The sequence below is a fragment of the Schistocerca nitens genome, chromosome 5 (genome assembly GCF_023898315.1).
Source record: "Schistocerca nitens isolate TAMUIC-IGC-003100 chromosome 5, iqSchNite1.1, whole genome shotgun sequence".
Classification (NCBI taxonomy): domain Eukaryota; kingdom Metazoa; phylum Arthropoda; class Insecta; order Orthoptera; family Acrididae; genus Schistocerca; species Schistocerca nitens.
This window is the reverse complement of record NC_064618.1, coordinates 441208977-441234895: the sequence shown is the minus strand read 5'-3', so window position 1 is coordinate 441234895 and position 25919 is coordinate 441208977. Positions and strand designations below refer to the sequence as shown.

General features: G+C 40.4%; 1 protein-coding gene across 2 annotated transcripts in view; it reads right to left on the bottom strand.

The window, feature by feature from the left end:
* The window catches only part of LOC126259360 (alpha-tubulin N-acetyltransferase-like), a 113032-nt gene that overhangs the window by 82530 nt on the left and 4583 nt on the right, over positions 1-25919 (bottom strand). For both annotated transcript variants that reach the window (XM_049956095.1, XM_049956096.1), the window contains exons 3-4: positions 9378-9549; positions 1779-1926 (exon numbers count right to left, since the gene is read on the bottom strand). In XM_049956095.1, the coding sequence (XP_049812052.1) occupies positions 1779-1926; positions 9378-9549 (320 nt within the window). The remainder of the gene's footprint in view (positions 1-1778; positions 1927-9377; positions 9550-25919) is intronic.

Here is a 25919-nt window from a genome sequence, read left to right as displayed (position 1 = left end):
GAATCATTCTGAAGACAAACATGATACACCATTTGAGAGCACATTCCTTCATTCATTCGTGGTCCAATCTAGAGGTTTCTGGCTCTACAGTAAAAAGGTTTAAATTTATAGGTATTCACAGCCAGTGTCATTTTGGATTAAATAATTTTGGGTATTGAACCACATTACTGTAACTGCAAAAACAACTAAACTGCCAACATTTTCACAAATTTTCAAACCCGTTCACTGCTGTATACTGTCATTTTTTGTTATCTGCTCTCTACCAGCATCACATATCTGAGATGTCATTGACAATTTGATGAGGGAGTTATGGAGGGATGTTTGTACGGTATGCTGCTGTCTTACTCTAGTGCTGATCGGAAAGCAACTCTAGAAGGTAGTGTATTGGCTGTTTGCTGCGTGTGCCACTCTGGTAAGTAACCAGTGGGCAAACTCTCAGTGATTGGAAGGCAATAGCAAATCAGCAGCTTGTATCCAGGGGATGATGCTTTCCTGCAGCAAGGTGTTAAGGACACATGGCAGTTCGCTCGAAGCACCATCTGCACTGCCAAACCCAGATCATGTGGCACAGCTGGCTAGTGAACACACATGGTCCGCCACCACAGGTAACTTCTTGTTTGTGTTGTTACAGCTATTGACTTTCAACCACAAGAGTTTGCCCACCAATCACTTACCAGAAAAGCACAGGCAACAGATAGCCGACATGCTCTCTTCTACCAATCATCTTCTCGAGTTGCCTTCCAATCAACCACCAGGGTAACACAGGCATAGCGTAATGTACGGCCATCACTCTGTAACAACATCTTCAAATTGTCCAATGACATCTCAGATATACGACGTCAGTTCCATCAGATAACCAGAAATTACAGTACATAACGGAAGACATTCACCAGTACAAAGCAGCGAGCCGCAGTGAAGAGGACCACAGCAAGTCAGTCAAAACATCGGCAATTTACCTGTTTTAGTAATTACAATGACGTGGCACAATACCAAAAACTATTTTATCCAAAATGAAAAGGTTAATCTCTGCATGGCTTTGAGAAACAAACACTGCCATAAATCTCATACTACATCCAACTGCTTTGGACTTCTGCCAGAGTTTGTCAGGAAACTATAATTCCCGAGAAAGTTACAAGCTGTACAAGCAAATGCCATGCACCTACTGTTGGATTTTGCTGTGCATTTAAGGCTAAATCTAGTTGTTGGCGTTACTTTTGGTCCAGCTCTTACCAATCTATGACTATAGTCTTCTGTGCCTGAAAACAATTTTCAAAGCTTTGAAATGAAGTTCTGTGGCACAATCAATGCTGTGGAGACTGCTGTCTATGTCTAAACTGTCTCAGACTCCCAAAGATTCTGCTCTACAAAGCAATCTCCAAATGGTGTCTTTCTGACATCAAATAGTAAACTTCGCATAAGACTACAACTACTTACAACAAAACTGATAACTACAAAAAATTATGAACTGTTTGTACTATTTTTTTGTTATCTTAGAAAAACATGGATAACATACCTTATCAAAGCAAAGAGTATTTATTCTTAGCAGCCTCTAATCTCCAAGCATTTTCTGAGGCTATCTGACAATTAACACTTTATCTTTAAGGTGAAAACGGGAGGAGGGGTTGTCTCTTCTGGATCAACAGTGACACTTTAATTGTATTGAGAGTTAGTAGGGCTACAGCACGTAATCCAATCATCAATATTACTGCTAGACAATAATAGGATACTTTGCATTAAACTGAACAATAAATGCATAAGAGAAAGCACTAATCCTTCACCTGGATTGTTTTCAAAGAATCCATCATACACAACAAAATTATTATTTTGTGGTAGAATATTCCTCAGACCATAATGTTTTAGAAGGAAATTCATGAACTTCTCTGATGGTCTGTCAATTGCCAAATGAATGGGCAAGACACTCTCCTCCTGCAACAAGGTTTTCATCATACAATGAAGCAGCAATTGGAATGATTTAAAAACACACAGAAAATTTAAATTTATTTCCAGTGAACTGTTGCTAAAATTAAAAATGGCTGCGTTGTAGAGCAAAAGTCATACTACGGTGGTTGATTAATGATGAGTGTGTACAGGTGTGTGCACATTTATCATGACCTGGCCCAGCTACATTGGTGTGCAGCTAAGAAGACAGTTGTTTGATGCACTCAACTCAGAAAGAAAAGGAGATTAGTTTGCAAAATCAAAAGTGTGCTCTCGTTTCTGTTCCACAACACATACTCTGAGTATTCTTCCCTCTAAGAAATGGTGACACTGTGGTATAAATCAAATGGAGACATGTTTCACACTTTCAGTATTTGAAAAAGGTATATACATGGAATATTACTGCTGCTGATTATTAATATAATACACATTGTTTTTATTTTAGGTGAGCCACAAGAAACACTGCAACAAGACAATAGCTGTCACCGTATGTGCGTTAACATGAAAATCATTTCTAAATGTTCAATGTGCAGCACAACACTTACATTACAAGACAGATGCCGCAGAATTACACTGTTGCACTGGTGCATTATCTGGGACGGTGTCTATAGCACAAAACATCACACCACCACCTGCCTTCTTACTTTCAAATTATTCTAGTACCTATTATGTTAAAGGTCTACCATCCTTCAAGCAGTTTGCAGAGCAAATTGGCAGTTTGCAGAGCAAATTGGTGAGTAATTGGTTCATAGCTGTCTATAGACATGGGTTTCTTGCCTGGTTTAAGGATCAGAATGATGATACTATCTTGTCACTGTGAAGGGAACACTCCTTCTAGCCAAATATGGTTGAAGACCCTGAGTAGATGGAGTCTCTGTGTAACATTCAGATGTTGGCTCACCTGATAATGAATTTAATTGGGGCCTGGTGCCAAACTGTGTGATGAGTCAAGAGCCTGAAGCATTCCAAATCAGTGAAAGGTTCATTGTCTAACTTGCTGTGATGAGGATTAAAGGACAAAGAGATGTCTCCAACTTATCTTTTGTTTGTTCAAATGGTAGCCAAGTAAGAAGAGGACACCGATGCAGTCCCAAAGTGCAGTGCATGATATTCTGCAGAAATCACTGCATTGGAACAAATACCACCATGAAGGAAAAGACCCAGAACAGTTATTGGTCTTTGGTGGCCCAGAAGACAATGAAGCTTGGCCCACACTTGGGATGAAAAGGTATACATTCCCTAACAGAAAACTTAACACTTCCAGTATTCCCTTTTACTACATTTAATTAGATAGTGAACCTTCGTGAGAAGCCATTTAAAAGTGACGATGGCAGTCTGTGAGCGATGCCACTCAAAACATTGCAGGGCCCTTCGAGGATCCTGAAAAGCTGTTGCTATGTCTTTGGTCAACTAGCTGGTGGCAGAGAGGGATTATGGAAAGAGGTATAGCAGTTCCAACTGTGAAATTATAGCTCTAGGAGAATACATACATATTTTTTTCTTCTTGTTTTATTCATCATTTTTCACAATAAATGCTGATACATTGAAATATTACAAAAACATTCATGGTTCAATGGTCTGTAGATATCATTGTTGTAAGAGAGCCTGTTTTCGACTATCAAGACAAAACACACGAGTGGTAGGGTGGTGACTTGGAGAATGCTGATTGCTGATGTGCAGCATCGCTGATGTGTTAGTTTTCATGTGTGCAGACATGGATAATACATTTATATCAATAAGTGTATTATACTGTGTCAACTGCAGAAAGACAATGATTAATACTGAGTAAACTGTGAACTATGCGCTCTTCTTATGTGTGGATAAACCAGGGCAGTTTTCACGTGTGTAATAGACATAAATATTTGAGAACTGTGATTTGATGTGATTAAGCCTTGGACTGTGTCATATCAGTCACTGAACTGAAACAGTTTCACGGGTGCCACGAGCAGAAAAGTGTACTGGATGAATATTCTAGATAAATACGTCAGTTCTACATTTCAAATTTTCACACTTTTGAGCTGCAATCCCATGGCATCAAGCTCATGACGGCAGCCGCAACAGTACAGGAGCCTTATTAGATGTTCATGGTTAATGTTGTTACCAGGCCCATTAGGGTATATATGGGACATGAACAGCATCAGATGTTTAGTGATCATTGTGAAGGACACACACATCATTTACTCATTTGAGACAGCATTATCAGCACCCGACAGAGTTTGAATGGGGCCTGATTGTGGGTCTCCATTTGTAGATCTGGTTGAATTGTGCAGTATCCACATTTATGGGGCATTCGGATGTGATCTGGAGAGGTTATTTTCAATGTAGAATCATGAAATACCAGCATCACATGTCAACTTCACCACACTGTCTCAGAATCCTGCAATGAGGTGAGGGACAGCCAATGGGGTATGTTTGAAAAAGATTTAACTGCGAACAGGTTCTCAGTTTCAAAAGTAATGTAAGAGAATGGTAACTATTTTCTCTTTAAAATAAAATGTTCAAGCAGTCGTAATATTGTAATTTTTCAATCTACAATACAATGTCATTGTAATGGTACCAACATGTAGATGATGTTTTTGCTCCCCATCCTTTCCTATAACTTTTCTGCTACTGACGAAAATAATAGTGACATTTGCTCTCAGTCATTCAGTACCTTTAAATACACTGCCTGACAAAAAAGGGAATAACCTAAACAGGAGGAGAAATCAAAATGAAACTTCATGGATTGAGATGATCTGTGATGTTATTGCAATGATTACAAAATTGAGTCACATTTACAAGTAACTTGGCTGTATGAACCAAAATATCAGTATCACAACACATCCCCTATGGTCTGGACACATACATTGATTTATTGAGAAGGGGTCATGAAACCATTGTGTACTCTGCTGAGGCAAGCTAGCTCACAACTGTTGTAATCGGTACTCAATATCATACACAACGGCACTGCAACATAGTTGACATCCAAGCTGGTCCCACAAATTTTCTATTGGGGACAGATCTCACGATCTTGCAAGCCATAGGAGTAAGCCTAATTCAACATCATGTAGACAGTTCATAAAGATGTGCCTTGTATAAAAGAAGCATTGTCCTGTTGAAAAATCGAGCCACAATATTGCATTATGAGAGGTAGATGCGAGGACACAGGATGTTTGTGATATATTGTTGTGCTGTCAGAGTTCCCTCAATCATGGCTCCCCATACCATGACACTGGGAGTAACACCACTGTGCCTCTCCTAAACATTCGAAGAATGAGATAGAGAACTCTCCAGGTTGCCATCATACTCGTCAACAATGGTCACCTGGAGCGGTATGGAACCACAATTCAACACTGAACATAATCTGATGACATTTATCAGCTGCCCGTGCTTCCCAGTCATGACATCACTCCAAATGCAGCCTTTTGTGTTCCTGTGTTAAAGGTATCCTATGCGTAGGATAGAAATTCACTAGTCCAGCTGCTGCTAGTATTTGACCAATGGTGTCGGAATGTTGCAGGAGTCCATTACTTCTCCTCAGATGGAAAATGCTCACATGAAGGTGGTTGTGATGTGCTTGTACAATGCACTAATCCTCCCTTGTGGTGGTCGAGCGGAACCTTGACAATGAGTACTCCAACCCTCAGGTACCCATGTAATCTAACATCAAGCCACTGTCACATCCAAATGGCCCCACAAATCTGGATATAACAAGATTCGACTAGCCAGGCAAATAGAAAGCCAGAAGGAGGTCCATTCCGAACGCTGTCATGTGCTGATAATGCTGTCTCACGCAAGTACATTGCATCTCCAAGTCCTTCACAGTGATCACTCAACATCTGGCACTGTTCACGCTGTTTACATACCTTAAAAGGCCTCATAACAGCACCAAACATATACAACTTTCATCACTTTAGTGTCCAAACTACCTATCACAGAGAACTGCAATTTGAATCAATTATGTACCTGCCAATGGTGCTTACATGTACTAAGTTAGCCTACATTGATATCCGACCATGTCTTCTGGGAGCTTCACTTTTTTTGTCATGCAGTGCATATTTTGCATACTCATTTCTCATGCAGTAAACAAATATTTTCCAGAAATTAACAGTTTTCCAACCCACCATTATACACCAGGCACACAAAACTACCTTAACAACCACACAAAACTATCTTCACAATACTTCGTTCTGACTGGCCAAGAACTGCTGCCTGTGCGGTATTCGAATTTTACAGCTTTGTTTGTATTATTACACAAGTTGGAACCATCAGTGTATTTCAAGTAACTGAGAGCATTTCTGGAAGCATGCATACTTATTATTCAACATCATTTGCAATATGTATTTGTAGCAACTATATTTTATGCTAGCAAATAAAGTTTAATTTTCTTGATTCTGGTTTTTTATGTCTGAGTAATTATATGAGTGTTTTATAGTTTTCAAGCTACATAGTAAATTTAATTTGATTCTTTTGACTCATAATCCCACACGTAGAATTCATCACCATTAACAAAAGCACTACAATTTATTCACTCCAACACAACAAAATTAGGTCACCAATTTATTACACACTCTGTTGTTGTTGTTGTTGTTGTTGTGGTCTTCAGTCCTGAGACTGGTTTGATGCAGCTCTCCATGGTACTCTATCCTGTGCAAGCTTCTTCATCTCCCAGTACCTACTGCAACCTACATCCTTCTGAATCTGCTTAGTGTATTCATCTCTTTGTCTCCCTCTATGATTTTTACCCTCCAACACTAAATTGGTAATCCCTTAATGCCTCAGAATATGTCCTACCAACCGATCCCTTCTTCCAGTCACGTTGTGCCACGAATTTCTCTTCTCCCCAATTCTATTCAATACCTCCTCATTAGTTATGTGGTCTACCCATCTGATCTTCAGGATTCTTCTGTAGCACCAATTTCGAAAGCTACTATTTTCTTCTTATCCAAACTATTTATTGCCCATGTTTCACTTCCATACATGGCTACACTCCTACAGATACTTTCAGAAATGACTTCCTGACACTTAAATCTACACTCAATGTTAACAAATTTCTCTACTTCAGAAACGTTTTCCTCGCCATTGCCAGTCTACATTTTATATCCTCTCTACTTTGACCATCATCAGTTATTTTGCTCCCCAAATAGCAAAACTCTTCTTCTACTTTAAGTGTCTCGATTCCTAACCTGATTACCTCAGCATCACCTGACTTAAATCGACTACAATCCATTATCCTCATTTTGCTTTTGTTGATGTTCATCTCATATCCTCCTTTCAAGACACTGTCCATTCTGTTCAACTGCTCTTCCAGGTCCTTTGCAGTATCTGACACAATTACAATGTCATTGGCGAACCTCAAAGTTTTTATGTCTTCTCCATGGATTTTAATACCTACTCCACATTTTTCTTTTGTTTCCTTTACTGCTTGCTCAGTATACAGACTGAATAACATTGGGATAAGCTACAATCCTGTCTCACTCCCTTCCCATGCACTGCTTCCCTTTCATACCCCTCGACTCTTATGACAGCCATTTGGTTTCTGCACAATTTGTAAATAGCCTTTCGCTCCCTGCATTTTACCCTTGCCATCTTCAGAATTTGAAAGAGAGTATTCCAGTCAACATTGTCAAAAGCTTTCTCTAAGTCTACAAATGCTAGAAATGTAGGTTTGCCTTTCCTTAATCTATCTTCTAAGATAAGTCGTAGGGTCAGTATTGCCTCACATGTTCCAACATTTCTACAGAATCCCAACTGATATTCCCCGAGGTCGGCTTCTACCAGTTTTTCCATATGTCTGTAAGGAATTCGCGTTAGTGTTTTGCAGCTGTGACTTAATAAACTGACAGTTTAGTAATTTTCACATCTGTCAACACCTGCTTTCTTTGGGATTGGAATTGTTATATTCTTCTTGAAGTCTGAGGGTATTTCATCTGTCTCATACATCTTGCTCACCAGATGGTTGAGTTTTGCCATGGCTGGCTCTCCCAAGGCTGTCAGTAGTTATAATGGAATGTTGTCTACTCACAGGGCCTTGTTTCTGCTTAGATCTTTCAGTGCTCTATCAAACTGTTCACACAGTATCATATCTCCCATTTCATCTTCATCTACATCCTCTTTCACTTCCATAATGTTGTCCTCAAGTACATCAACCTTGTATAGACCCTCTATATACTCCTTCCATCTTTCTGCTTCCACTTCGTTGCTTAGAACTGGGTTTACATTATTTAAATTTAGGTCAACCATTCCCATTGTGTTATACGGCAGGATGGATGTTCGCATCAGACACATCCCACAACCTCATCAATGCAATCTGACAAGAGGGTATGAATGTGACAGTAGAGGTATACAACTGCCAATTGGCACATCTAAGAGCCAAACATGGTAATTCGCCCATTGGGCAGTGACAAGGGAGTTACATGATCACCAAAAAGTGGTCATGTCACAAAGATCATCATGTAGCAACCACTGTAGCAGAGGCATGAGACTAGGGGAAGAGATCTTATGATCAACAGTCAAAAAGGCACCATGGGTGGCATTAAAGTTGATAGGAGTACTGTCACTGAGGAGACACAGATCAAGATCAAAAAGAAGCTGTTCAATTAGAATGCTCCAACCAGATGACATAGTATTTACCCACACTGGGTGCTGTGAATTGAAATCCAAGTAGGAAAGAAGTGGGGGAGAGTTGCTGGATTAAGATATTCATCTCAAGGTGCAAGTGCCTTGCCTGGGTGTAAATAAATGTTCCAAACTATGGTCACTGGGGTCATTCACACATGGAATGAATAACAAACAAGGGTCCTCACAGAAGATCAGTACGTAGCAACAGAGCAAATATGAGTAAATCGAGCATTTTAATTTGCAGTATCTGTCACTGGCATGTAATGATTAACTGAATCTGAGCTTGTCCTTGCACCACAGGGTAATCATCATTGGCACAACTGTGTTAAGACTTACAGAAATTTTGCAACAAACAAAAAGTATCTTTTTTTATTAAATTTATAAATTAGAAATCAAAATAATATCAGTCAATAAGAACACTTAACCCAAAGGATGTCTGCACAATATCCTTTCAAGATACTATCCATACCAGAAATTTTCTGTACTATTGTATTATTTAGATTTCTTCCAATGTTGACTTACAATACACGCAATCAAATCTATTTCCTTTACATATTTTGTAAGAGAACAGAGACTTATGACATTCTGCATACACTAACACAATTGTGACGGCACACAAGCTGATAATTTTACACAGCTTTCAAAGTGTCTTCCTTGGCTGTAACATCAACTCCAATTTATTCACTCAGTGCAAATTTTTCCATTTATTTTTCACACCTTTTCATACTACATTTTAATACATTAGTACTTCAGCTTCAATATACTATGCACTGTAAAATGCAGTATGATGTAAAATACTTACCAAAAGTCAAAAATAGTCTTAATGTGGTGACACCTACCTGCAGCATATACTCATACAATATTTTTCCCATTCCCATACGTTGCTTTGACTCATGGATGTAAAAGTCTAGTATACAAAGAGGCTCCACTTCTTTATGGGCTCCAGATGCATCAAACACAAACAGTTTCTTCCGTCCCACTTTAAGCAGGCCAATAACTGTACCTTTCCCACTGAAACATTGTGTGTAAAACATAACATTCATTAAAATATATTTTTGAAGAAAAAACAAAATAAATCTTATCAATGAAATATTGAGTATACAATACAGAATGAGGCAGACTGTTTATTAGCAACTGGCATAGAAGCAACTATAGCATGAACGTAAATGCAGAAGCGGAACTGTTCAGGTTTTGTAAGTGGTAGTGCCTTCACTGATATAAAAAGAGGAAGCACAAAATGTGAAACTGTGATTAATTACAATGTATTTACTATGTTGTTGTTGTGGTCTTCAGTCCAGAGACTGGTTTGATGTAGCTCTCCATGCTACTCTATCCTGTGCGAGCTTCTTCATCTCCGTAACTACCGCAGCCTACATCCTTCTGAATCTGTTTAGTGTATTATTGCCTTAATCTCCCTCTACGATTTTTACCCTCCACACTTTCCTCCAATACTAAATTGATGATCCCTTGATGCCTCAGAACATGTCCTACCAACCGATCCCTTCTTCTAGTCAAGTTGTGCCACAAATTCCTCTTCTCCCCAATTCTATTCAGTACCTCCTCATTAGTTACGTGATCTACCCATCTAAATTCAGCATTCTCCTGTAGCACCACATCTCAAAACCTTCTATTCTTTTCTCATCTAAACTAATTATCGTCCATGTTTCACTTTCAAACATGGCTACACTCCATACAAATACTTTCAGAAACAACTTCCTGACATTTAAATCTATACTCGATGTTAGCAAATTTCTCTTCTCCAGAAAAGTTTTCCTTGCCTTTGCCAGCCTACACTTTTTATCCTCTCTACTTCAACCACCATCAGTTATTTTGCTCCCGAAATAGCAAAACTCTTCTACTACAGTAAGTGTCTCATTCCAAATCTAATTCCCTCAGCATCGCCTGATTTAATTTGACTACGTTCCATTACCCTCGTTCTGCTTCTACTAATGTTCATCTTATATCATCCTTTCAAGACACTGTCCATTCTGTTCAACTGCTCTTCCAGATCTTTTGCTGTCTTTGGCCAAATAACAATGCCGTCGGCAAAACCTCAAAGTTTTGATTTCTTCTCATTGGATTTTAATTCCTACTCTGAATTTTTCTTTTGTTTCCTTTAATGCTTGCTCAATATAAAGATTGAGTAACAAAGGAGATAGGCTACAACCCTGTCTCACTCCCTTCCTCACCGCAGCTTCCCTTTCACGGCCCTCGACTCGTAACTGCCATCTGGTTTCTTGTACAAAATGTAAATAGCATTACGCTCCCGATATTTGATGTCTGCCATCTTTGGAATTTGAAAGAGAGTATTCCAGCCAACATTGTCAAAAGCTTTCTCTAACTCCACAAATGCTACAAATGTAGGTTTACCTTCCCTTAATCTATATTCTAAGATAAGTTGTAGTGTCAGTAATGTCTCAGGTGTTCCAACATTTCTACACAATCCCAACTGATCTTCCCTGAGGTCAGCTTCTACAGTTTTTTGATTTGTCTGCAAAGAATCCATGTTAGTATTTTGCAGCCATGACTGATTAAACTGATAGTTTGGTAATTTTCACACCTGTCAACACTTGCTTTTTTTTGGGATTGGAATTATTATATTATTCTTGAAGTCTGAGGGTATTTCGCCTGTCTCATACATCTTGCTCACCAGATGGTAGAGTTTTGTCAGGGCTGGTTCTCCCAATGCTATCAGTAGTTCTAATGGCACGTTGTCTACTCCCAGGGCCTTGTTTCGACTTAGGTCTTTCAGTGCTCTGTCAAATTCTTCACACAGTAGTATATCTCCCATTTCATTTTCTCTTGCGTCCTCTTCCATTTCCATAATATAGCCCTCAAGTACATTGCTCTTGTATAGACCCTCTATATACTCCTTCCACCTTTTTGCCTCCCCCCCTTCTTCGCTTAGAACTGGTTTCCATCTGCGCTCTTAATATTCATACAAGTGGTTCTCTCTTCTCCAAAGGTCTCTGTAATTTTCCTCCAGGCAGTTTCTATCTTACTCCTAGTGATATATACCTCTACATCCTTACATTTGTCCTCTAGCCATCCCTGCTTAGCCATTTTGCACTTGCTGTCGATACCATTTTTGAGACGTTGGTATTCCTTTTTGCCTGCTTCATTTACTGCGGTTTTATATTTTCTCCTTTCATCATCAATTAAATTCAAAATCTCTTCCATTACCCAAGGATTTCTACTAGCCCTTGTCCTTTTACATACTTGATCCACTGCTGCCTTCACCATTTCATATCTCAAAGCTACCAACTCTTCTACTGCATTTCTTTCCCGCATTCTTGTCAATCATTCCCTAGTGCTCTCTGAAACACTCTACAACCTCTGGTTATTTCTGTTTATCCAAATGCCATCTCCTTAAACTCCCAACTTCATGCAGTTTCTTCAGTTTTAATCTACAGTTCATAACCAGCAGATTGTGGTCAGAGTCCACATCTGTCCCTGGAAATGTCTTACAATTTAAAACCTGGTTCCTAAATCTCTGTCTTACCATTACATAAACTATCTGAAACCTTCCACTGTCTCCAGGCCTCTTCCACGCACACAACCTTCTTTCATGATTCTTAAACCAAGTTTTAGCTTTGATTAAGTTATGCCCTGTGCAAAATTCTACCAGGCAGCTTCCTCTTTCATTCCTTACCCCCATTCCATATTCACCTACTACTTTTCCTTTTCTTCCTTTTCCTACTATTGAATTCCAGTCCTCCACGACTATTAAATTTTCATCTCCCTTCACCATCTGAATAATTTCTGTTATCTCATCATACATTTCTTCTATATCTTCATCATCTGTAGAGCTAGTTGGCATATAAACTTGTACTACTGATGTAGAAGTGGGCCTCGTGTCTATCTCGGCCACAATAATGTGTTCACTATGCTGTTCGTAGTAGCTTACCCGCGCTCCTATTTTTTTATTCATTATTAAACCTACCTGTATTACTGCTACTTGATTTTGTATTTATAACCCTGTAGTCATCTGACCAGAAGTCTTGTTCCTCCTGCTACCAAACTTCACTAATTCCCACAATATATAGCTTTAACCTATCCATTTCCCTTTTTAAATTTTTTAACCTACCTGTCCAATTAAGGGATCTGACATTCTATGCTCCAGTCCATAGAACATCAGTTTTCTTTCTCCTGGTAACAACTTCCTCCAGAGTAGTCCCCACCCGGAGATCCAAATGGGGGACTATTTCACCTCCGGAATATTCTACCTAAAAATTATGGCTGTATTTTGCCCTTGCTTTCAGCTGTGCTATATACAAGGAAAAACCACTGAAATCATCACATTAAGAGTGCTACACAAGACACTGCACTCATGGTTTTTTCCATTTGTGATTCTGTTGACCCATTACAGTTACTTCTGATTCAGCAGTTGGTAAAAAACAAAAGGTGCGATCAAAAAATGCAGTGAATTACTTTTTTTAGCAATAACTGCTGACACTACACCCATTTGATGTAATCTGTCCAACATCCTGATCCGTTGAGACTGGCAGCATCAAGATGGGACACGTTCTGACTTGTCAGAGTTCAGAGATGCAAGAGTGAAGTTGTGCCTGTCATGCATCAAGAACTTCGAATATAATATGAACATTTAAGTTTGTTCCAAGTTTGGAAAAGAAAGAAAAAAAAATGCTAAATAAACTTGTGAAATGTTGAAAGTGGTGTTTGGCAATAATGCTATAACTCTGAAGGCTGTTTACAAGTAGTACAAGTGATTTGAAAACAAAAATGAGCTAGTAGAAGACTAACAATGTTCTGAATGTCATAAACCACAAAAACAGAAGGAAACTTACAAAACGTGGCAAAAATTGTTGATTCAAACAAGCGAATAACAATTCAAGAGCTTACCGAAGAACTTAACATCTCATATGAATCTGCACAAAGAATTTTAAACAAATATTTGCAGATGAGATGAGTGAGTGCAAAGGTTTGTTTCCAGACTTTCCAGTAATGAACACAAGGAAAATGGTGTGTCAGTTTGCATGGAGTTGACGGATCATTCAGATCCCGATTGCATGTCTAAAACTGTAAGTGTAGATGAAACCTGGGTCTTTAGGTATGACCCTGATCATTCCAACAGGAACAATTGTAAAAGCCAAAATGGAACAATGGCTTCTTTCTTCATAATGACACCAGGCTGCGCCTCACCTTCCATTTGATTCCTGAGTTTTTGGTTGCAACAAGTGCTCCTGACTGTCCACATCCACTTTACTCACCCGATTTAGCACCAAGCAACTTCTGGCTCTTCCCAAAAAATTAAAACCATACTTACAGGAAAACTTTAAATACCATTCCCAACATGGTGGGGACCACGGCAGAGTAGATTAATGCCCTTCCAAAAGAAGCCTTCCAGTCATGGATTCAGCGTTGGTATATATGCATTGCTTTCCAAGGGCAGTACTTTCAAGGAGATTAAATCAATATGCATTGCTTTCCAAGGGCAGTACTTTCAAGGAGATTAAATCAAATTCCAAGTAAGCTAATTACATTGTTTCTAATAAAAATATTCACTGCCCTTTTTTTTTAATTACACCTCATATGCACTGAGGGTTGGGAACAAATAGTTAACTATTAATTCTTTTACTGCTGTGGGCATCTACACACGTCCTGCTATGCTGTGGACTGTGTAAGTGTGCCACTTTGGTTTTTCTACACTGCTATGGATGTCTGTACAGCATAATCTGTATCACTTCAGACATGTGGGTTATCTTCATAGTCTCTGATGTTATTGAATTTAGCATATGTTAAAATTCAGGAGTACGTGTGAAACACTTTTTTTTCCAAAAAAATTCCTGTCCCAAGATACAGGCCTCCAAAGATGACACTGTGAACACCATGTTGAAGATGCAAATTTCGGAATTTTTTTTTAAATGCTGCCACTCTGTAACAGTTCTAGATATTTTGTTACAGTTTTTTTTATTTGAAAGGTAATTGCTTTATGATTACATTGGTATCCTCCATTTGGACATACCTTTAAAAATTCTTTCACTGTCACCTTTTGAATCTTTTTTATAATGCACAGAATTTTTTGTTTAATGCCAATCCAGGAAAGTTAGAAATTTTCTTTTGATTAGTACCGTGTAGTACCATATTCTCTGTAAAGGAGAGCTTCCACTTTTGGACAGGTTTCATTTTAAAAAATGATTTTTTTTTTAATTTTTAAGGGTTATGTATGTTTTCACTGAATTTGTTTCTTACTAATTTCTTTGTTACAATGTTTATTTCTATTGTCTTTGTTGCAGTTATTTCTTTTCACTTTCATTGTTGCAGATATTTCTTACTCTTTGTTTTGTCTTCTTGTCAGTTTCTTTGTGATGCTTCTTCATTGCAGGTTACTGTATTTTAGATGTTCAGTGCTAATTTGTTTACTGAAGAGGCTTCTACGACATCTGAGCCCATCCAGTGAGTTCTGTGTTTTCGTGAGTAATTTGCCAGTTGACAGAGTTGCAGTGTGTTTTGTGAAAGGGACTGTTTGAAATGTCTTCTGACTGGGGCCACAGGAGAGTGACGTGTGTTCACTATTTCCATATCCCTAAAAACAGACTTTGTTCAGGTTGGGAATAAGTGTTCTCCTTTGAAGACTCAGTATCAAAGTGAAAATGTTTCCAGTGACGACTTTTTATGTTCTAAATGTTTTGACAGAACAACAACAATGATGGTATCTGAACAAATGTGAAGCCTCCCATGATGTAGATGATACAGATTTTGCATCAGTACAGGGAGAATTAAATACCCTGAATCAGTTAACTACAGAGGTAGATGTCAGTCCTGTTAAGAAACCGTGGTCAGTGAAGTTGAGTCATAAGCTCTGTGCATCAAGAAAGTGCCGAGAAATTATTAAAGCTTTGCATGAATGCACTACAGCAAAACTGACCATTCTCTTCAAAGTACACATTCCATCTTCAGAAAAAAATGAGCCAAAGCACTCTTTGCACCTCTTGTCAGGAATTTTTCACAAATGTCAATTCAGCTGTTGTATATTGTGCATCCTACAGCGAAAAGGTGCAAGTTTTAACTATTGTTCCAGAGACATTTTCAAAGAAAACAATTTCGAACCATGTTCCATTAGTTTCAAGGTACATGGTACACAAATCAAGAAATGTGGGGTCTGTAAAAGGAGTCTATGGAAGACCAGATGCTTTAATGGTCATCCTGTAGAAGCAGCTGAAGTTCAAATAGCGCAGTCATTTCATCTGGAAGATACATGAGACTGTTCTCGCCAGAGTGCCAACAAAAAAGACACTATAACTGTAATAGTTGAAGGTCAAAAAGTTGTGAAAGTGAAGAGGTACATGACACGCGGTATTAAAGAAACTTTTGCAATTTATAAGAGTAACTATACAATTTCACACATTGGAAGATCAAAATTTTATGCACTTCAACCTAAGTGGGTAGTTCCACACCCACCTCAAGATGTCTGTCTGTGTGTGTACTGTGCAAATTTTGAACTTTGTGTGGTAACTTGGAAGAACTTACTGGAGCACGTGACGTGACATATGACAAGTTGTTTGGGCATGTCATTAGTAGTCCGAGACGTAAAGCGAGAGACTTGTTTGTTTCAAGAATGCGGTGACTGCCCTGGAAAGGGCAATATGTAGCAGATAACTCTGCAGAAATTACATATGTGAGATGAGAAGAAAATAAAAAAAACATTGCCTGTGGCAGTTTCATTGATGAACTTGGTAAAAGGTCAGTGAAAGCAGTAACACACCAGCATCTGAATAAATTGCAACAACAACACGTTGCAGAAGTGAAAGGGTGTGTACAGGCTGAAAAACTATGTTTGGTGCTTCACTGTGATTTTGCTGAGAACTGGACTGTAATTCCCCCACAGGAAGTACAAAGGTATCACTGGAGTAATGACCAGGTTTCAAGTTTTACAGGAGTGACATATTTTCTAAACAAGACCGCAAGTGTTGCAGTTACAAGTGGTGACACAGGACATGACTCAGCACATGCTTTGCTAACAATACACAAAATTCTTCAACTGCAAACAGAGGCAGAGAACATCTTTATTATTTCTGATGGTGCTCCTGGTCATTTTAATAATTGTTACAAGCTGTTTGAACTGAGGAAGTCACTTGTGCCAACTGACTGGATATACAGTGCTACTGGTCACGGGAAGGAGCCCTGTGATGGTGTAGGAGGCCTGCTGAAGCACCATGCTACAAAACAATCTTTCCAGGCCAAATGCAGCTGTGATTCAGAATGCAGAGGATTTTACGAGAGTCATGAAATCTTACACATCCACAGCCCTCATTCTTTTGTCCAAATAGAAAATCGAAGAATTCCATGAGCAGAAAAAAGAAGAATGGTCCAAACTAACTACTCCTGTGAAAGGAATTAACAAGACACATTTTTGGATTCAAAGTGATGGGCAAACTCATACTGCACGCTCTTTAAAGAGCAAGAAAAAAGAAATTTCGTTTATTCGGCCAACACCTCCGAAACAGCAGGATAATATTCAGATTCACAACATGAGGAGGGGAATGTTTGTGGCGTGTGTGTATGACTGTGACTGGTGGATTGCAGAGATTATAGATATCGGTTATTAGTTAAACGAAATAGTAATGAACTTTAGCTACCACATGGACCAGCTGCTAGATATAGTTTTCCAGAAGGACAGCAACAACACCACCAGTGCTCACTTCCTGTTCACAATGTTTTGAAGATTGTGAGTGCTCCAGCTCCTATTGGTTCAACAGGAAGGCATCACTCTATATCAAAGGAAGATACTGAAGTGGTGGAACACATTTTTAGTTCATTGACTGGATAACTGCAGTACAAAACAGTGCACAGAAGTTGTATAAATCGCAACCTTTAAGACTTTGGACCTGTCACATACTTTTTGGAACCATTTAAAACACTTGAAAAATGAGTCTCTCCCTCATCTTTCGAAACTAAAATTACGTTAAATATGACTAGATTTTGATTTTTATGAGCCTGTTATATGATAATGTGGTAATGAAACAGGATTCATGTATCGCAAAAATTTAACTTGTTTATAAAACGTGTTCAACCAAAAAGTTGAAGCTCTCCTATTCAGGGAATGTAGAACTATTGTTACTAATCAACAGAAAAAAATTGAAATTTTATGAATTGGCATTTTTCAAAAAAAATTGTTTTTCCATAAATTAAAAAAGGTTCAGAACGCTATAGTAAGAGAACTTTGACAAATAAGTCCAAATGGAGGATTTTTTGTAATATTATAGCAATTATCTTTTAAATAAAAAAACCAACACAATATCTAGAACTGGTCCAGAGATACAGCATTTTAACATTTTTTCCCAAATTTGCATCTTTAAAATGGTATATACAGTGTCATCTTTGGAGGGCTGTATCTTGGAGCAGAAATTAATTTGGAGAAAACAAAATAATACATGTTCCTTAGTTAGTCCTTCATTTTAACGTATGCTAAATTCAATACTATCAAGGTAAGATTTTTTCCTGGCCTGCATGAAATGATACGGACTATGCCGTACGTGTCCTGGTCTACTAATCTCTCACTGCTACGGACGAGTTACTCCCATATATCAGTGAATTAAAAAAGTTTCAACTGTTTATCACACAACATACATGTTTCATAGCTTACTATCATTTGCAAAAACCTCATTTTGGTATTTTTAATTGTTTATGAGACATGGCAATTGTTATATCAACGTCATACACGGTGTGCAAGGACAAGAATGGGTGTGTCGCACATGACCATCCTTCTGAAATAAAACACAATAACTAGATAGCGAAAGTATGCTTCTGCTGTCAGTTTTAAATAAAACTTGAATATCTTATCCATGTTTCATGCAGTGCAATTTATGAGCTGAAATCAATCATATGCAAAGTTTACACAGTATGTTTTTCCCTCTGCAAAATCTTTAAAGGTTCACACAATGTTTTGCTTACCGGTAATTTGATGCAACGCTGTAACTATGGCATATAACAGAAAGAAAATCAATCCTTTATCAAGCAAAGATATCGGACTGTAAGATGTGCAAAAATCAAATTTTTTCACCTAATATCTTTTTTAAAAATCTAATGATAAATATTTCATATCAGCCAAAACGTCATCTCTCAGCACAGGCACAAGCATATGGGATGCAGTACAGTCATAATGATAGACGCCTCAACACTGAATGCTGAGAGCACGTCTGTAGCAGCAGAAGGGCAAGATTGATACACCTGCAAGAATACGTTCAAGTGATACCAGTGTATTGCAGGTTGAAGTAAATATTGCAGTTTTTTTCCAATCTTGCATTGACTCTCCTCAAACAGTTCTGCACGTCTGTGACACCCATGTGTTTCCACTCTTCAGGTAATTCCTCAGGTTCCATCTCCATTATACTGGACCGAGTAATAATGCCTTTACAGAAGTTAAGGGTGTCGTGCATCTCCGCCACAACAGAGGTGGTCACTGAGGTCTTGCATTTCAGAAACTTAAAATACTTGGTGTGATGTGACAGTTTGAAAAAGAACTGTTCCATTAAGAAGTCATGGAATGCTCTTTAAAGACCCAGCAATACCCTGTAAGATGTGACTGTAGAAAGGGAGACCTTCTGAAAGGCTTCCACTGTTCTCTTGATTACAATGAAAGTATTATGGCAGACTAGTCCCTGTTACTACATTCTGAGACTTTGTATTGGACGGACTGACCAACCGACCTGTCTTTGGCAGATGGGTGTAGGTACTACCTGAGAGTACACCCACCCCATCATGAGCAATGTGAACTGAGGTCGCTCCACTGGGATCCCATGAGGTGCTTAGGAAACTTATTTCAACCCAAGCAGAACCCCATGTGCTTGAGCAAAAGCAAACCTTACACAACTGGCGGCAGTGTGTGTGTGTGTGTGTGTGTGTGTGTGTGTGTGTGTGTGTGTGTGTGTGAGAGAGAGAGAGAGAGAGAGAGAGAGAGAGAGAGAGAGAGAGAGAGAGAGGGAGGGAGGGGGGGGGGGGGCAGGTGCCCATAAGGTTGCCTGCTAGAGACTATTTTCCTCAACAGTTATTCACCCCATCAGCATGGAGCATACCTTGAGGTTTAAGGGTTGAGAGGTGTGTACCTTCCTTGCAACCCAAGCATTGAAGCCAAGGCCTCCATTATCTGAAACACAACATTCCACTGTCATGCCTAATTACAGTCTCTGAAGTATTGTAGGAGTTTATGGTAGAAGAGGTCTCGTGGCACTGTGCACTCCCTGCTTGGGAAACTGGGTCGTCATGCCCTTACCCAAACACTTCGGGGAAGAAACATCCCTCCTTTCCCTAGTTGTGGGATACTCTTTGTCAGGCCTCTCCACTGAGACCTGTCCGGTCTGGGTGACCCTGCCAGCAGCTGTGCTACTGCTGATGTAGCCCTCAGTGTCACTGAGGCACACAAACCTTCCCATATGGCACTGAAGAGGCTTACGAAAAGGCGGTGTCTCTGGGAAGAGTAATTCAGGAGACAAAGCAGTCTGACTTGATTCCATATGTAATCTAATGAGACAGCTAACAAAGTGCAAGATTCCTATGGAGCCTGAGGGAATCAATGAGGAGAGACAGACAGCAGCTGCTGTTTCACATAAAAACTGCATCTGACACATTAATTGTAGTCCGAAGAGTAAATAAAGGGCCAGTAATTTGTTTCAGTCATTTACAAATAGTGTCTGGAAAGGCCTCCTTTATGTAATAGATGGGTAACAACCAAAGGAAAACAAATATCTAATATGATTAATGTTACCCAGAAAGAAACATCATGACCATTCAGGTGATATTTTAGCAGTGATCTGGAACAGCCAATAGGCACAATCTCCAGAAATGAGGACCTGAAAAATCTTTGACTATCTGGAATTGAACATGACAGCTGAAGTATAAACATATTTTGTGCTATTTATAAATGAGGCTTGACCATGTTTCTTTCCTGCATTAACTATTAAGGGATAATGACACTCTGAAAAGTTGAAATATTGGAATACTGGAAGAAGTGGGGGGGGAAAAAAAAACAAGAATGCATTTTCCAGTAAGACAAGGCATGACAACAACAGTGTATGAAAGTTCCAGAGTACATTAACTGTCAACTGCAATAATTACTTGCACATCCATGACATACAGCACCTTGTTTACATTGCTATCCCACTCACTATATTCCTCAGGGTGTGGTTTCAACAAGCACATAACTTAACTCCACTACCTCTGCTCTTGAATGTAATAGAAGTTACTGAAATAGAAAAGTCATGAAAGAAAGAATAGTACAGGACAAATAATGAAAGATACCATTGTCTGGGACAAATAGTGGAAGAGAGCAGATTAAATTACAAGGAGAAACAAATGCCCACCTAAAAATGTCTTCAACAAAATGGTTCTGAAACTGATACACAAATTAGAAGAGTAACAATAACAAATAATATCTTGGTGGGAAACCCTTTTCAGGAGTAAGTAGGGCACATGTGTGAGAATTACCATTGTAAATATTTAGGAGTAAAGGAGACCTCTCATCAAATAGCAGAGACACTGCGTTGTTGATTGGCAGACATGAGAGAGAAAGAAACTTGCTAGCTTTCTTTGTTGAGGACACACACACACACACACACACACACACACACACACACACACACACACACACACACACACACCTTTGCCCCTACATTGTGCCGACTGGTCGTGTGTGTGTGTGTGTGTGTGTGTGTGTGTGTGTGTGTGTGGAAAGGGGGGGGGGGAGGGGGACATCACTACACACCGTAGTCTAGCTCAACAAAGGATTTGAGGGAAGTAAATTAGGGTTGAATTTCCCATCAACATCAAGGCTCATTAGAGATGGATCACAAGCTCATATTGTTTCAAGGATGAGGAAGGAAATCTGCCACACCCTCTCAAAGGAACCATCCCAGCATTTGCCTGGAATTATTTAGGGAAATTCCAGACACTGATTCAAACCTTATACCTCCAAATGCGTGTCCAGTGCACTAAACCCTGTGTGCTCTCTCTCTCTCTCTCTCTCTCTCTCTCTCTCTCTCTCTAGGCGACAAAGGTTTAATTCCAAAAGCCAGCAAGTTTACTTTCTTTTTCGTATGTGCCTGTTGACAACTCAACGCTTCTGCTATTCGGTGTGTGGTCTGCTTTACTCCTAAATACTTAAATTCTGTCAGAACTTTTCTTACTAGAATTACCATACTATCGTCCAAACAGAAAGGCATGACCAGTCACTTGCAATAAACCTTTTCTAGACACGTCTACTGACACACAGGAATGTCAGAGCGGAAATAGCATTTGTAGTAAGTTAATAGGAGGGAAATGCAGTCCTGAAGGAAGTACTACACATGAATAAATGTACTTTGTGCGATAGTTTTCGAATGAAACTTATAGCCATATATTGGTAGAAATTTACTTGACACAATGTAGAACAAAATAGTTTGAGCCAGCAAAGTATGCAACTAGTTGAGGAAAGTACTGTCCTACACTGATTGCAGTCGATTGATAAAATTAATGGGTCCAAACTACAAGGTCATCAGTACCTCCATCCTAAATATCTCAAGCCAGGGAGAGTCCTTAGAGAGAAAGGATACACAAGACAAATCCTGAGCAAACCAGTTATATGAAACTTTCTGGCAGATTAAAACTACATGCTGGGCCGGGACTAAACTCAGGACCTTTGCCTTTCACGAACAATGCTTGAACAGTGCACAAACCACTGAAAAGTGAAAAATTCATTCTGTAAATGTCCCCAAGGCTGTGGCTAAGCCATATCTCCACAATACCCTTTCTTCCAGGAGTGATAGTCCTGCTAGTTTCATAGGAAAACTTCTGTGACATTTGGAAGGTAGGAGATGAGGTACTGGCGGAAGTGAAAGTGTGAGGATGGGTCATGAGTCATGCTTGATTAGCTCAGTTGACAGAGCATTTGCCCACAAAAGGCAAAGATCCCAAGTTTACATATCGGTCTGATAAGCAGTTTCAATTCGCCAGAAAGTTTCATATTAGCACCCACACTGCTAAAAAGTGAAAAATTCCTTCTGGAACCAGGCTGTAACTGATAATCAATAAAACCAAGAGATAGAAGCAAGTAGGAATGAAAGAGGGGTACGAGAGTGAAGGTGGGAGAACTGCTCCGCCCATAAAACAGCTGGAGGTCCCCACGAAATGTTATGCGATGGGAGACACCCCCCTCTGTACATGATCCGTGTTTCTTCATCCTTCATTATAAAAAAAAATAAAATAAAATAAAATAAAAAAAAGTGTGGCCAAGTTGATAAAATTTCAAGAAAGAGAACAATGGTAAGGTGGTAAACCAATAACAGACGTAAAAGCAACAGGGCACCCCTCCAACTCCTCAAGCAGCTGACGAGGTTAATGTTCCCTACCTCACAGAGAGGATTAGCAACCATCTTCACAGTTAAAACATGAAACTAGTTCAGCCATTTTGGCATCATCCACTAGCACCAGAGACAGTCCCTCATCAAGTTTAAGGTTTCCCGTAATGCGGCCAAAATGGGGCAGTCCAGTAGGATTTATTTATTTATTCTCCATAATTAGTCTATTATATGAAAAGAAAAAATAGGTCATACAAATCATACTGGCACCACACTGACAGCGCAGTGGATCCTCATGTCGTAGGACGTGGCCAAGAGCCAGCCAAACGTGGCCAATGTGAAACTGACAGAATGGTAGATTTCCTGCGAGAAGCACAAAATGAAGACTGCCACTTCGTTATGATCCACTTCATTGCTGCCAGTCTGCCTGGAGAAACTAGGGCACGGTAATCCATTTAGCAAACCTCCAACAACTGATGGCATAGAGTCAACCACAAGTCCAGTTCTGGTACCCTCATCTCCAAAGTCAGTATCTAGGTAACCAATTTGGCCAATCAGTCAGCATGTTCATTCCTTGGGATCACAACGTGAACTGCAATCCAGTTAAAGACAACCTACTGTTCAGCTGGATGGAGATCAGAAAAGAGGAGATCCTGGATAGTCAACCAATGGGTGTCAAGGGTAGCAATGGTAGATAGCCTGAAGACTCTTGTGGAGTAACTTTCTTAAAATGTCTCACCGGTGCAAGAATGAATGTGACTGAGGGCTTGAGCGATGGCCAACAATTCTGCAATGAACACACTGCAGATGTATGGCAGGGAGCACAGTTCACTGCACCTTGCATGTGCGTAGGTTGATCGTACAGCTGTTGGTGTATACCATTTCCGAACCTGGAAATGTACCTAGGATGGCCAGAATAGGTGGTGCAAACCAGGGAGTTTGCACACGACTTCATTCCAATGGATAAGTTAAGACAGATCCAAGGACAATGGGGGCATACATATTGCTCCCTGACAAGGGGCAACAGTGGGGGACATTGGGAGTTCAGAGCAGAGACACTGTATGTTAAATGCCATTGTGACACCAGTCCTGGGCTGCTGTTGTGGGAGGTGGATCTCCATACCAAGAAAAAGGAAATAGTAGTTTTGGATGCTCACAGGAGCAGCAAATATGTATCACATAGTTAAGCAGGAGTTGTTGCCACCTGATCTGCAGTGGAGGGAACCCAACCTCCACAAGTAGGCTGTTCACAGAGCTAGTCTGAAAGGCAACTGTTCCAAGTTGGACTCCACAATGGTGTACTGCGTTCAGCGTCCGTTATGCTGAAGGCGATGCCGAGCCATATGCCAGACTCCCACAATCAAGACAGGACAGAATCAGAGCTTTGTAAGGTGAGAAAGCGAAGAGTCTGAAGGTGTGACCAGCACATTTGCTTGAGTTGGCTAAGATGGGGAAGTCACATTAACTGGGCATCAAAGACCAGTTCCAGAAAGTGATAAGACTCCACCACATTAAGCAATTTGGTATCAAGATAGAGTTCTGGTTATGGACGGACGGTCTGGTGGCAAAAGAAGAGTATGACGTATGTCTTGGTGGATGAAAAACCAAAAGCCTTGGTTGAAATCCCAGGACAGCACCTTATGACAACCTGCAGTCGGCAGCTAGATCGTTGATGGCTGCAGCTAGATCGTTGATGGCTGCAGCTAGATCGTTGATAGCCACTAGGAAAAAAAGGGCACAGTCAATAAAGAGCCCTGCAGAAACCCATTCTCTTGGATATGGGAGCATACTGTGGAAAGCAGCTATTTGAACGCAGAAAGTACAGTGCAAAATGAAGTTCCGGACAAGACCCGGGAGTGGGCTGTGGAGTCCCCAAAAATGTACAGTAATGTGGAAATGATGACACCATGTTGTGTCAAGTGTCTTTTGTAGATGAAGAAGACAGTGATAAGGTGTTGACACTAGGTGAAAGCTGACCAAATACTCAGCAGTAGAACAGCCCTGGTATGGAGCTGAAAGATCCTGAAACTAAAGGTAAAAACACAGCCACTGGCTCACCATACATTCAAGCAACTTGCAGAGAGAGTGAAGCTACTTGGGTAATAGCTGTCCATCTCAAGGGTATGTTTACCCAGTTTTAGTACCTGGACAATCATGCTTCCTAGCCAATGAGAGGGAACTCATCCTCACTCCAGATATGATTGAAAATGGCAAGGATGTGACATTATCAATTCAACAATAGGTGTTTGAGCATTTGGCTGTGGATGTGGTGTAGCCCTGGACAGGGCAACGCGCTAGAGCACTGAGAAACTCCCACTCACTGAACAGGCATTACATGGCTCCAGTTGACATGTAGTGAAATGTAATTAAATTCACTCCACCTACTGTTTGAGAATGTGAAGTGTAGATGGATAATTCCCAGACACAGAGGGTCAAGCATAATGCACAGTAAAATGTTTGGCGGCAACATCTGACTCTGTATAGACAACAGCATTCAGGGATATACAAGATACTCCTGTGGGGTACTGATGTCCACATAGGTGCCGAACCTTTGCCCAAACCCGTGAAGGGTGGGTACATGGTCCAATGGCAGGGGTGAGGGGGCGAGAGGGGTGAGGGGGCGAGAGGGGTGAGGGGGCGAGAGGGGTGAGGGGGCGAGATGGAGAGGGGGCGAGAGGGGTGAGGGGGGAGATGGAGAGGGGGTGAGGGGGTGAGGGGGGAGATGGAGAGGGGGTGAGGGGGTGAGGGGGGAGATGGAGAGGGGGTGAGGGGGGAGATGGAGAGGGGGTGAGGGGGTGAGGGGGGAGATGGAGAGGGGGTGAGAGGGTGAGGGGGCGGAGAGGGGGGTAGAGGGGGCGGAGAGGGGGGTAGAGGGGGCGGAGAGGGGGTAGAGGGGGCGGAGAGGGGGTAGAGGGGGTGAGAGGGGGGTAGAGGGGGGTAGAGGGGGTGAGAGGGGGGTGAGAGGGGGGTAGAGGGGGGTAGAGGGGGGTAGAGGGGGGTAGAGGGGGGTAGAGGGGGGTAGAGGGGGGTAGAGGGGGTGAGAGGGGTGAGAGGGGTGAGAGGGGGGAGAGGGGGGAGAGGGGGGAGAGG